Source organism: Caloenas nicobarica, chromosome 17 (genome assembly GCF_036013445.1).
Source record: "Caloenas nicobarica isolate bCalNic1 chromosome 17, bCalNic1.hap1, whole genome shotgun sequence".
In the NCBI taxonomy this organism is placed as follows: domain Eukaryota; kingdom Metazoa; phylum Chordata; class Aves; order Columbiformes; family Columbidae; genus Caloenas; species Caloenas nicobarica.
Window position 1 is genome coordinate 10,331,154 of NC_088261.1, and position 13,212 is coordinate 10,344,365.

Below are 13,212 nucleotides of genomic sequence, written 5' to 3' on the forward strand. Positions count from 1 at the left end.
CCCATCATCACCGCTGCAGCTCTGGCCCGGGGCCTCATGCAGGGCATTGGTGAGGGGGGCTCTGCCCGGCAGCGCTGGCTCAGCCATGTCCTTACCAAAGCCACTGGTGCCTTTGGCCACCACCTTGGTGGCATTTGGCTGCTGGCCTGCCAGTGGGGATGTGGGACATGGGGACCCCTGGTTCTCCGCCTGCTGCTCGGGCCACCACAGCGAGCTGACGAGCTTGGGCAGAGCCCTGCCAGGGTTGGCCCTGGGGAGTCCCTCGGATGGGGCACCCTGGGGGGGACATGTGGCACGGTGCCAGCTCTTGGTGGCTTGGGTCTGGGTGCTTTTCTCCCTCCAGGGAGGTGACGACTGGGGGGGACAGTCAGGTGCCAGAAGCGGGGACACCGAGCCCATCACACTGGCATCGGGCTGAGCTGGGGGGGGCTGCGGGGGTTGGGGGGTGTACAAGTGCCGCGTACGCCAGTGGCTGGATTTGGGCCCCCTAGGGGGTGGCTTTGGGTGGGTGACAGCCATGACGTTGGGCCACTGGGGCTGTGCTGGGGCCACCTCCTTGCCCGGTGACGGGGGGCTCCCGGCAGATGGCTTGGGCTGGGACGAGGTGCTGGCACTGGGGGTGCCCGAGCTGGCACCGCTCTGTCCCTGCTGTGACCGGCTGCTGGCTTTGCCCTGGCCCTCTGCCCCCCCAGTGCCAAAGGTGTTCTGCAGTGTCACCAGCAAGTGGCCCGATGACACCGGCTGCACCACGCACATCTTGCCCTGCAGCTCTGTCCAGTTGGACAAGGGGCTGCGGGGAGACAGGGGGTTTCTGCTGCTGGGCTGGGGGTCCCCTGGGGTCCTGCTCTGTCGTGGTGACAGGGGGTTGGGGACCATGGTGGTTCCCGGGGGGGTGGCCTCAGCAGGTCCCCCGCTGCCCCGATGTTCCTGGGGAGCGACGGTTGTCCCGCTCCCGGAGCAAAGAACCAGCGCCGTGCGATGTCACCAAGGGCGTCATGACAGCACGGTGACGCTGGCAGGGTGTCCGCCCCGACCCTTCACCGGGGTGGTGGGGGACAGGCAGTCAGATGAAGGAGCCACCCCGGGGGGGGACAGAGCTGCTGTCACCTCACCAACCCCCCCGGTCCCTCCCATGATGAGGCTGAACATCTCTGGAGCAATAAACCAGGAGGTTTTCCTGATGCGGGGGGGGTCCAGCCTGGATCCTGGGACCCTTTGGGCTGTGCTGTCCCTTACCCTCCTCGCCCAGCTGCAGCATCCCTGGGGACATCCTCGGGGACATTCCCCTGTCACACACCCCAGTAAGCTCCTTGGGGTCTGTTTTTTCTCTAGTCAAAGCTCAAACCCCTCTGAGGATGGAGATCCCCCACCTTGGGGACCTTAATTTGGTTTAGGAAGGCGACAAGGACAGAGGGACAGCACGGGACAGTCATGGGTCACCACAGTGTGGGGCATGGTCCACCTTGCTGTCCCCTGGGGCTTGTTTTCCATCGAAGGCAAAGCTGCTCCACGGCACCTACAGTCACGAGCCTGTCACCACCGTGGGTTCTGTCACCGTGTGGAGTGACAGTGGGCACAGCCAGGCAGGGAGGGGACACAGGGCTTGAGGTCCTGGGGACGCAGGCCAGGGGTGGCATCAGCCCCAGGGCTGGGGGGACACCCATGATGCGGTAGGAACGGCATGAAGGGGGACAACAGTGCTGCCACCACGGGGGTGACCCAGCCAGGGAGATGCCACCAAGCCTGGTGCCACCGACCACCATGAGCGGAGGGTCCAACCCCTCCTGCCTCAGTTTCCCCAAGAGCTCCCAGCCCCCCCAGGGGGAGGCGAGCAATTCCCAAGCAGGCCGGGCAGCGAGCAGGGAAGGATTTATTGACTCACAGCTCGGGGTACATCACAGTTTGAGCTCCCTTCCCACCTCCGGAGAGGACATGGCCTTGAACTTCCCGGGCACGAGTGCGCGCGGAGAGCGGCTTCACAGTTTCATCCCTTCAGGAAAGCAGAACCGAGGCAGTGACAAATGGCAAACGCTACGTCGTATGAAAAAATAATACAAACTCTTCTCTTTAAATATCTTACAGAAAAAATGAACCTGAATAAAGAGCATGAAAAGCACCGCTTGGCGCAACCCCCCTCCCCAAAACCACCCCAGGTCGAGGGGACCAGACGAGCCGCATCCCCCACGTCCCTCTGGACCACCCTGGGGATGCGTGGTCGTAGATGAGCACGGGCAGCAGGGACGTGGGGGTGGCGGGGACCGCTACGTGCCTGTCCCCACGCCAAAGGGGTGTCCCCCCCATGGACCCCTCGCTCAGCCGGGGATGCCGGCAGCCTCCCGAGCCCGGGGTGCCAGCAGGAGCAGCGTGAGAGGGACCGGCCAAGGACAAAGACATTGCTATGAGGCTGCCCTGGGACCTGCACTTCCCAGGGGGGGTCCGTGGGCTGTGTACCCCCCTAAAGGAACGGGAGGTCCCTCCTGTGTCGCAGTGCAAGTTCAGGGAAAGCCAAGGCACCGCCGCGAGGCTGCGGCTCTGGATGGGGGGAGCCCCCGGGGCTCCGGGAGGAGGTGGCCACGCAGCCCCTGGGCGTGCAAAGATGAAGCTGAGCCAGGGTGGGGGGGACATGGGGACGGTCCCCAGGGTGAGGCTGGTGGGGCTTGTCCTGGGGGAAAGAGCTACGGCGTGGGGGGTGCAGCCCTGGGGAGAGCCAGCTCCTGGGGCCGCGCGGGCAGCGGTGCAGGCAGCAGCACAGGCAGCGGCACAGGCAGCCCGTGCAGAGGTGACAGGGTTGGGGGGCTCATCTGGGGAGCCCCCGGGATCCAGCCCCGGGGGGTGGTGGCAGCCGGAGGAGATGCTGGCGGCGGGTGCAACTCCTTCTCCCACAGCTTCAGAGGTGGGGTGCAGGTGGGGGGGACTCTATCGGGGTGGGGGTGCGGGCAGCCCCCCCTCGCCCCGCCGGTGTGTCTCCCCAAAGGTTCGGTCCAGCTGCTCCAGCTGGGAGCTGAGGGGCAGGTGGATCTCCAGGTGCATGCGGAGGGTCTCCAGCCACTGCTCCAGCTTGCTGAAGGACGGCCTAGGGGACAAGCGGGAACATGTGGCAGCTCCGCTGGCCCTGTCCCACCCCCCCGCCACCAGCCCCAGGGTCCCAACCACTCACCGCTTCTCGGGGTCCAGGTCGCAGCAGCAGACGGCGATGGGGAAGAAGCTGGGGGGGCAGGTGGGGGGGTAATAACGGTCCAGGAAGCCCCTGACGTTGAGGCCGAAGTCGGTGGTGCGGGGCAGGTAGTCAGGGTCAGCGCTCACCCGGCCGATGATCTGGGGGGACAGTGGGAGGGAAGAGGGGGCTCAGCCCCAAGGAGCGAACCCAACCCCAAGGGGAGACCCCAATGGGAGACCTCAAACCCAAGGGGATATCTCAAACCCAAGGGAAGAACTCAAACCCAAGGGAAAGACCCTAATCAGAGATCTGGAGACCCCAACCCCATGGGAAGAACTCAGCCGCAAGGGGAGACCCCAACTGGAGATGCCAACCCCAAGGGGACACCCCAATCCCAAGGGGACAACCCAAACGCAAGGAAGAACTCAACCTCAAGGGTAAGACCCCAACCACAGATCTGGAGAGCCCAACCCCAAGGGGAGACCCCAGCTGGAGACCCCAACACCAAGGGGACACCCCACCCCAAAAGGAAGAACTTGACCCAAGAGGAGACCCCAACCCCAACGCAGCACCCCAACTCTAATGGTACTTGCCTCGCACAGGACAATACCAAAGGAGAAGATGTCCACCTTCTCATCGTAGCTCCTCCCTGCACAGAGACATGGGTCAGGCCACACGATATGCCCTGTCCCTGCCCCACCGAGTGTCCCCTCCTCAGGGACAGAGCCCTGGCTGGTCACATCCCCCCTCCCATCACCGTGGCCAGACTCACCATTGATCATCTCAGGGGCCATCCAGTACGGGTTACCCACCACTGTGTATCGCTTCTTGCGGTCCGGTTTCTTCAGGTTCTTGAGATGTTCGGGTTGGTTCTTCTCATCCACCATCAGCCGAGCCAGTCCAAAATCAGCCACCACCACGCTCTTGTTCTGGGTGGATGGAGAGGGACGAGGGACAAGGAGAGCCATGCGGGGGGCTCAGACCCCCACCCAGGTCGGAGGAGGACACCGCCGAGGTGGGACTCACCTCCCGCACCAGGCAGTTGTGAGAGTTGAGGTCGCGGTGGATGATGTTCATGGAGTGCAGGTAGGCCTGGAGGAAGGATGAATGAGAGCTGGGGGAGCACCCCTACCCTGTGGCCCCCCACCTATCAGCACCCATCCCACCCACCTGTCCCCTGGTGACACCCACCCATCCCCTGGTGACACCCACCATGCCGGCGGCGATGTCCTTGGCAAAGCTGACCCGCTGGCTCCAGGGGTAGTGGCTGTCCTGGGGGCAGGAGGGGGGATTTAGCAGAGGAGAGAGGAGAGGGGGTCTCCCAGCCCCACTGGGGCTATGGGGTGGTTGGGGGGGTCCAACCTATCCCCCAGCACTCACCATGCTCTTGATGAGGCCCCTCAAGGTGCCCCCCTTGATGTACTCCGTGATGAAGTTGAGTCTCTTCTCCTTGTACAGCACCCCGATGAACTTCAACACGTTGGGGTGCTCCAGGCAGCGCATCACCTTCACCTGCAGGACCCCCCCGCGGCCGTGACACCCCCAGGCACCCACCCGCACAGACCCCATCCCCGGGTGAAGTGTCCCCCATGGAACAGGCAGGGACACCCCACTGTGTGCACCCAGCACCCCATGCCGGGAGGGGGCAGGATGGGACACCCCCGCCCCTCGTGTCCCTCCCCAGCCCAGGGGGATGAAAGGGGGACACTCACCTCTTTGAGGAAGGTCCTCTGCGTCTCCTCATCGAAGCGGATCAGCTCCTTCATGACCATCACCTCGCCTGTCTCCCGATGTGTCACCTGGCAGGGAGGGCAGGGGCTGAGCCACCCCCTCTGGGGACACCCCAAGGGAGATGACACACAAGCCGAGACCCTCACGCTCGTGACACTTGTGGCCACCCGGCCCCACCTTGATGGCCTGGCCGAAGCAGCCCTTGCCCAGCACCTCGCCGTGGATCAGGTCGGAGGGACGGAAGATGCGATGGGCGCGGGAGACGACGCGCAAGGACTCAGAGCGCCCGATGTCCTTGCGCTGGGACGCGGGTGACCCGACCGAGCCGGAGCCCGGAGACTTGTCCGTGCTGCAGCTCCTCCTGCGGGACAGACAGACAGACAGGGGGTCAACCCCAAGGAGGGAGTCCCCAAACGGGAGAGGTGGGTGAGCGGGTGGCCTTACGTGACGGCGCGCTGGCGTGTGGGGCTGGGCTCCCCGCAGGGCGGGGGCGCTGGGGAGCGCAGCGGGGTGTACGGGGCAGGAGGGGGGCTGCAGGCGAACCCCGACTCGCGGGCGAGGGGCTCGTGGGGGTCGTGCTCGATGGTCAGCTGGAGCAGGCGGCTGGTCTCCTGGATCAGCAGGTCGATCTGGGGGGGCAGAAGAGGATGGCAGGGGGGTTCTAGGAGTGGGGGGCACGATGGTGTTTTGGGGAAAGGTGTGGGGGGGTTGTACCTCATCCAGGGGGACGTGGCTGATGGGGGTGCCATTGATCTCCAGGATGCGGTCGCCCACATGGATGGAGTTCTTCATGTCGGGGCTGATGCAGTCAGGATCCACTCTGCAGACAGCGGGGGGTCAGTGTGTCCCCACGACACTGTCATGGGTGGGGATGTGCTGAGACACTGCCCACGAGCCACCCCCCCAGCCAATGGGGACAGGCTGTTGTGTCCCCTGTGAGTCACCTCTGCCAGATGGGGATGTGCTGTCATGGTACCCACGAGTCACCCCTGCAATGCTGCCCACACACTGCCCACGGGTCACCCCGACCACGCAAGCTGCCCACGTGTCACCTGCCAGCCGGGGACAGGCAGGCAAGCTGACCTCGCTGGATGGGGACATGCAGGCACGCTGCCCACGAGTCACCCTTGTTGGATGGAGACACAGGCACACCGCCCACAAGCCATCTTTGCTTGATGGGGACACGCAGTCATGTTACCCACGAGTCACCCCTGCGTGTTGGGGACATGTAGGCTTGGTCCCCACAGGTCACCCCTTCTAGCTGGGGACACGCAGGCATGGTCCTCACCAGTCACTCCTCCTGGACAGGGACATGCTGGCACAGTCCCCACGAGCCATCCTAAGCATGGGGACACGCCAGCCCTGTCCCCACAGCCCACCCTGGCAGACAGGACAACACCAACATGTCACCCCCAAGCCAGCCTGACGGCTGGGGACGTGCCAGCACGGTCCCCACAAGCAATCCCAGCAGCTGCGGATATGCCGCCACAGTCCCCTCTGCCACCCCCAAGCTGATGGGGACACACCAGCCCCACCCCTCACCCTCCCACCCCAAAAAGTTTCCATGGGGTGGATCCCCACAAGGGACATGGGATGTCCCCAGCCTCGGGGAGGGGACAGAGGCAGAGGAGACAGTCGTACTCGCGGACGCGGACGGTGCGGGGGTGCTCGGTGCCGCAGCCCTGGTCGATGGAGACGGAGAAGCCGCGTTTGCCGTCGGAGCAGGCGGGGATGGAGACAAGGGTGACGGTGTGTGGGATGCGGGACGCTGGCGACTCCGGCAGGATCTGCTCGATGACCGGTGTCACCACCATCTGGTAATAGCAGTGCCCGCTGCGGACACAAGAGGACACGGGTGGGTGGGGGGTGACAGGGGACATGTGTGTGTCCCTCCCACAACCCACCCAGGCTGGGACGTACCAGTAGAGCTTGGAGCGCTCCACCAGCGCGTAGGTGTCCCCGTCACCGATGAACGTGTGGCAGTTGAGGCAGCTGAAGCACTCGGGGTGGTACTTCTGCTCCCCAGCCACCTGCGGGCAGATGCCATCAGCCCTGGGGACCCAGGCGTCTGGGGCAGCCATGGGTGCACCAGGGCCAAAGCAAGGGCGAGGCTGAAGCCATGGCGTGTGGCAGGGACAGTCATGCCACCAGGCTGGGGACAGCTGCAGGGACATCTCCCAACCACCCCGTGCATTCCCCACCCCAACACAGGGGGACACCCCCACTCAGGGTCCCCCTAAAACACAGAGGACACCACTGCCACCCTCAGAGCCCAACCTGGCTGGGGCTCTGCACCTCCCCCCACCTTGTCCCCTTTCCAGGGGGCTCAGCTGTGGGTCAGGGCTACGTGTCCCCCCACCCCGGCACTCACCATGACCAATCCCTTGGTGATCTGCTCGGAGCAGCCGTGGCAGAGTTCCCCAAAACGCGCCCAGTAATCCCGTTTGCAGTACAGGTGCCCATCCTTCTCGTAGTACTGGTGGGACAGGGAAGCCCCACACTCGCAGCACCTGCCCCAGGGGATGAGGACCCCCTTGTCACCATGTCCTCATCGTCACCTTGTCCTCATTGTCACCCCAAGGAGCACTCAGTACTCATCAAACCCACAGTCCTCCAACCAAGCTGCTTCCCCTGCTTCCTACCCTGCTGCAGGGTCACCGCATCTGCGTGTCATCAGCCCCAGGGTGGCAGTAGGTGGTGTGGGGACACTGGGGTGGACAAGGCAGGGGACACAGGGCAGGGACAGGCGTGGGGAGGGATGTGCCAGCCCTGCATGGATGTGCCACTGGTCACGGACACATGGAAGGACACGCCAGACTGGTCACGGACATGCCACCTGGCACAGACACATAGAGGGATGTGCCACTCCGGTCACAGGGGTGCCAGCCTGGTCATGGATGTGTCACCCTGATCACAGACAGCACATGGAGGGATGTGCCACCCTGGTCACAGCCACGCACGGAGGGGTGTGTCACCCTTGTCCTGGACATGCCAGTCTTGGGGGTACAACACCCTGGGTGCTGCAAACGGGGTGCAGGGGGTGCGGGGAGCTCCTGTGGGACTGAGATGGGGTGCAGGGGGCTGTGCAATGGGAGAGCGTGCCCAGGGGTGCAGAGAGGGCTGTGAATTTTGGGGGTGCACAGGCAGGTGCAGGGGGTGCTGTGCAATGGGGTGCACAGCAGGCTGTGCGGGGGGTGCTCGGGGGGTGCAGGGGCTGCAAGGAGGGGGTGCAGGTGGGACGGTGCAGGGGGTGCTGTGGGGGAGGGCACGGGAGCTGCCGCAGTCCCCCCCTCCGCTCCCCAACCGGGGGCGGGCACCGCGCGCAGGTGGAATCCCAACCAGCCGTGACGTCACGGCGCGGAATTTCCCCACCCCATGACGTCACCGCCCGAGGACTCCGCCGCCCGAGTGCAGCACGAAGCCTCCCCGGGGCTGGCGGGGATGGGCGGGGGGGGCGGCGGTGGCCAATGAGGGGCGGCCGCGCGGCCCCGCCCCCTTAAATCCCGCCCTCCCCCGGGGCCACCGCATCCTCCTCCTCCTCCCACGCGTGACCACGGCTGGGAGCGGGGGGGGAGAGGAGGCGGCGGGGGGGGATGAAGGCTTCTGCGCCAGCGAGCCCGCGGCTGCCGGAGTCCGGGCTACCGCGGGGGGGCCGCATCCAGCAGCCTGGGGACACGGGGAGCGGAGTGGGGGGACACACGGGACACAGGCAAAGCACCCCGGGGACCCGGGGGGGCGCAGGGTCTGGCCCAACCCATTCCCACTCACTTGGCTCCGGCGCTCAGGACGTGGGTCTTCCTCAGCACCGCCGCCAGCATCCTCCATGGGACGGGGGGAACGCCACCCTGGTCCCCTGCCACACTCAGCACCCCCAGCCCCACAGGGACCCCCCCAACCAGGTCCCAGCCACCCCTTGCACCCCCAGACCTGTGACTTTCCTCCTCCTCCTTGGGGCTCCCACAGCTGGAGCTGTCGGGAGGGTGCGAGCGAAAGAGGAAACGGACGGAGGGGGGCCGGGTGACAGGGTGACATCAGCCCCGGAAGGGACAGCGGGGGATGTCAGAGGAGCCCTCTGGGCTCAGTGTCACCGGTTGAGCGCCGCCTGCACCCCGCCACCTGCACCCTGCCGCCTGCACCCGCCGCCGCGCGGCCCCACGGGCACCAGGACACGCAGCCACACTTCTGCCAGCATCCGGGTGCGTGCAATGGCCTCGCACGTGTCCACGGCTGGACCAGTGGGATCTGCGGTCCCTGTCCCCACGGAGCATCCCAGTGTCCCCAGGGCCATCCCGGTGTCCCTACCGGAAGCAGTCAGCATGCCAGTCGGCGTTCAGCGCCTGCAGGTACTGCCCGTCGTAGATGCCCTGCCCGCAGCTCGCACACACCGGCAGGTCGGTCCCTGCAGGGAGCGGGGGGACACAAGGGGGACAGGGCTGTCACCTTGCCAGCTGTACCCATCCTCCCTGCAAGCATCACCCAGGCACATCCCCCAGGATTGAGTCCCTCAGCCCAGGGTGACAAATTTCCCCTTGGGCACCCACCCATCAATCCTATAATGGGGACAATGTCCAAGGTCGTGGCGCTGATGTCCCCAGGGTTGGGGACAGGGCAGGGGCTCTGCGCAGTGCTGCCGCTGCAGCTCGCATTGTGCCATGCCACCTCTAGAGCCCCTATCCCCCAGGGCACTGCACATGTCACCAGGGGGTGCCGGGTGCCCATGGGGGTGGGGGGACACAGGGAGGCCGAGGGTGGGGGCAGAGGGTGGCATTGGGGACCCTGGGTGTCCCATGGAGGTGCTGGAGGGGGTGCAGGGTTCAGCCAGCACAGGGGACAGGCAGGTCGGGAGGTGCAGGGTGATGGGGGGGCTGGGGACACAGCAGGGACAGATTTTGGGCGGCACAGAGGTGGAGGGGTCCCTGGGCACCCGCAGCTGGGGGGTGCAGGAGGGGCTGGATGGGGGGCACACACTGGGGTGCAGGATGGGTGCAGGAGGGATGACAGGGTGCGGGAGGGGGGCAGAGAGTGCAGCAGAGCTGCAGGATGGGTGCAGGAGGGGTGAAGGGCTGCAGGATGGGGACAGAGGGTGCAGGGGGGATGAAGGGGTGCAGGATGGGTGCAAGGAGTGCGGGGGCTGTGAAGGGGTGCAGGATGGGTGCAAGGAGTGCGGGGGCTGTGAAGGGGTGCAGGATGGGTGCAGGGAGGGGTACGAGGGGACGAAGTGGTGCATGACGGAAGGGTATAAAGGAGGGATGCAGAGGGACATAAAGTGCATGGAGGGACACAGAGAGGTGGCAGGATGGGTGCTGGGGGACACAGGGTGCATGGGAGGAGAGAGGGGTGCAGAGACACAGAGTGCTGGGCGATGCCAGCACAGATGGGATACAGGAGCAATGCAGGGACACAGAGGGGTGCAAAATGGGTGCAGGGGGATGTAGGAGGGTGCAGGATGGGTGCTGGGGGATGGAGGGTGCATGGGGGGACACAGAGGAGTACAGGATGGGTGCTGGAGGATGCAGGGGGTACAGGATGGGTGCTGGGGGATATAAGGGGATGCAGAATGGGTGCCGGGGGATGGAGAGTGCATGGGGGGGCACAGAAGGGCGCAGGACGGGTGTTGGATGGGGAACTGCAGGATGGAAAGAGGTGCAGGGGCACATGGGGTGCAGCAGAGGGATATGGGGGTGCAGGGAGGAAGGTGGGGGACGCAGGATGGGTGCAGAGGTCCTGGAGGTGCAGGAGGGATGAGGGGTCTGAGGGTGCAGAGTGGACAGGAGGCACAGGAGGGATATGAGGGCGCAGGGGAGGAGACAGGAGAAACAGGGGGTGTGGGGGATATCAGGGTGCAGGGAGGGAGGTGCAGGGTGTTTGTGGGGTGCAAGGAGCAATGTGCAGGTACGGGGGGGGTGCAGGTTGCTTGTGGAGTGCAGGGGGGATGTGGGGGTGTTTGTGGAGTGCAGGCAGGGATGCAGGCTGGATAGGGGTGCAGGGATGATGTCGGGGCGCAAGGGGTGAGCAGGCTGGATGGAGGTACAAGGGGAAATGTGGGGTTGCTGCAGGGAATGGAGGTGCAGGCAGGGGTGTACACTGGATGGGGGTGCAGGGAAAGATATGGAGGGATGCAGACTGGACAGGGGATGCATGGGGAGATTGGGGCTGCAGGGGGGATGCAGGCTGGAAAAGGGGTGCGGGGGGAGATGTGGTGTGATGAGGGGGGCAGCAGGGAATGTGGGGGTGCAGGAGGGATGCGGGGGGGATGTGGGGTTACAAGGGCAATGCAGCTGCAAGAGGGGTACAACAGGAGATGCAGGGGGCGATGTGGGCTGGATGAGGGGTGCGGGGGGGGACGTGGGGGTGCGGGTGGGATGCTGGCTGGGTAGGGGGTGCAGGGGAGGATGTGGGGGTGCAGGTGGGACGCGGGGGGGCTGCAGGCAGGCTGCGGGTGAGCCGGGGGAGGGTCGCGGGGCCCCAGTGGTGGCGGAAGCGCTGAGTCAGGCGAGGGGGGGCCCGGGGGGGGGTGTCACGCACCTTCGTCCTCTCCCATAGGCTCGTCCCTCCAGGTGCAGCACAGCAGCATCAACCTCATGCAGCCGCACCGCCCGGCGCCGCGCCAGGCCCTGCCCTCGCCCCGCTCCCGGCCCCGGCCCGGCCCGGCCCTGCCGCTGCGGCTCCGGCGGGCGGGGCGGGCAGGGGCGCACGGCGCCGGCGCGGCCGCGAGGGGGCGGGGCCAGGCGGGGCCGGGGGGCGGGGCCAAGAGAGCTGGGGCGGGGAAAGGGGCGTGGCCGTGGACATGGAGGCGTGGTCAGTGGCACGGGGGCGGGGCTCGCGGTGAAGGGGGCGGGGCCGGGGATGGGGCGGGGCGATGGGGCTGTCAGCGAGGGTGACACGGGGGTCCCCAGCGCCACTGGGCTGTCACCGTGGGGCACGACGTGGGTATCGCTGTCATCCCCCAGGCTGTCGCCTGGGATAGAATCACAGAATCCCAGAATGTCAGGGGTTGGAAGGGACCTCCAAAGTTCACCCAGTGCAATCCGCCCGCCGGAGCAGGAACACCCAGCTGAGGTTACACAGGAAGGTGTCCAGGCGGGTTGGAATGTCTGCAGAGAAGGAGACTCCACAACCTCCCTGGGCAGCCTGGGCCAGGCTCTGGCACCCTCACCAGGAACAAGTTTCTTCTCATATTTAAATGGAACCTCCCGTGTTCCAGTTTGCACCCATTGCCCCTTGTCCTATCACTGGTTGTCACCCAGAAGACCCTGGCTCCATCCTCCTGACACTCACCCTTTCCATATTGATCCCCATGAATGAGGTCACCCCTCAGTCTCCTCTTCTCCAGCTCAAGAGCCCCAGCTCCTCAGCCTTTCCTCACACGGGAGATGCTCCACTCCCTTCAGCATCTTCGTGGCTGCGCTGGACTCTCTCCAGCAGTTCCCTGTCCTTCTGGAACTGAGGGGCCCAGAACTGGACACAATATTCCAGATGTGGTCTCACCAGGGCAGAGTAGAGGGGCAGGAGAACCTCTCTGACCTACTGACCACCCCCTTCTAATCCCCCCCAGGTCCCATTGGCCTCCCTGGCCACAAGGGCCCAGTGCTGGCTCATGGTCACCCTGCTGTCCCCAGGTCCCTTTCCCCTACACTGCTCTCCAACAGGTCTTTCCCCAACTTATACTGAAACCTGGGCTTGTTCCTGCCAGAACAGCTGTCCTCACCATCCCTTGGAGCATTGCAGAGATGTCCCCCTCAACCCCCAGGCTGTCAACATGGGACAGGGCATGGACATCTCACTGGGTTCTTAGGCTGTCACGGCAGGACAGGACATGGACATCACCACCATCCCTTGGTATGTCACCATGGGGCAGTGCACAGATGTCCCCCTCAGCCCCCAGGCTGTCAGCATGGGGCAGTGCACAGATGTGTCCCTCGTCCCCTGGGCTGTCACCAAGGGCAGGGCATGGACATCTCCTTTGGTCCTCAAGCTGTCACCGTGGGTCAGGGTACAGACAACTCCCTGCATCCCCAGGGTGTCACCATGGGACAGGGCACAGACCTCTTGCAGGGTCCTTGGGCTGTCACTGTGGGACAGGACATGGACCTCCCCATCATTCCCTGCTCTGTCACCATGGGACAGAACATGGATGTCCCCCTCATTCCTGAGGCTGCCACTGTGGGACAGGACATGGGCATCCCCCTGGGTCCCCAGGCTGTCCCCTGACCCACCCGCCGTGTCCCAGGGCTGTGACTGTGCAGTGGGGTACACGGCATCCCCAGACCAAGGACACAGCATGTCCGCAGGCTTGGGCAGAGCCACGGCCACAAGACACAGGT

General features: G+C 65.4%; 1 protein-coding gene across 2 annotated transcripts; it reads right to left on the bottom strand.

Annotated features, from left to right (window-relative positions):
• Window positions 1–1,867: 1,867 nt before the first annotated feature.
• Window positions 1,868–11,580, bottom strand: LIMK1 (LIM domain kinase 1). 2 transcript variants are annotated; one of them, XM_065647001.1, is made up of 16 exons: window positions 11,414–11,580; window positions 9,191–9,287; window positions 7,260–7,398; window positions 6,809–6,918; window positions 6,530–6,721; window positions 5,603–5,708; window positions 5,333–5,517; window positions 5,066–5,249; window positions 4,870–4,956; window positions 4,538–4,669; window positions 4,370–4,429; window positions 4,184–4,249; window positions 3,930–4,086; window positions 3,751–3,806; window positions 3,158–3,315; window positions 1,868–3,073 (listed from the first exon to the last, which is right to left on the bottom strand). In XM_065647001.1, exons 1-16 carry the CDS (start codon window positions 11,469–11,471, stop codon window positions 2,917–2,919), a joined length of 1,944 nt encoding a protein of 647 aa, XP_065503073.1. In that variant the 5' UTR covers window positions 11,472–11,580; the 3' UTR covers window positions 1,868–2,916. The 2 variants fall into 2 exon arrangements, with proteins under 2 accessions (XP_065503073.1, XP_065503074.1); XM_065647002.1 differs by lacking the exons at window positions 9,191–9,287; window positions 11,414–11,580 and adding an exon at window positions 8,657–8,738.
• Window positions 11,581–13,212: the final 1,632 nt, after the last annotated feature.

Coding starts and splice junctions, on each gene's coding strand:
- LIMK1 (XM_065647001.1), bottom strand. CDS start 11,471: ATGAGGTTGATGCTGCTGTGCTGCACCTGGAGGGACGAGCCTATGGGA. Junction 4,670..4,869: donor AGAGGACCTTCCTCAAAGAG/GTGAGTGTCCCC, acceptor GGGGTCCTGCAG/GTGAAGGTGATGCGCTGCCT. Junction 3,074..3,157: donor GACCTGGACCCCGAGAAGCG/GTGAGTGGTTGG, acceptor CTTGTCCCCTAG/GCCGTCCTTCAGCAAGCTGG.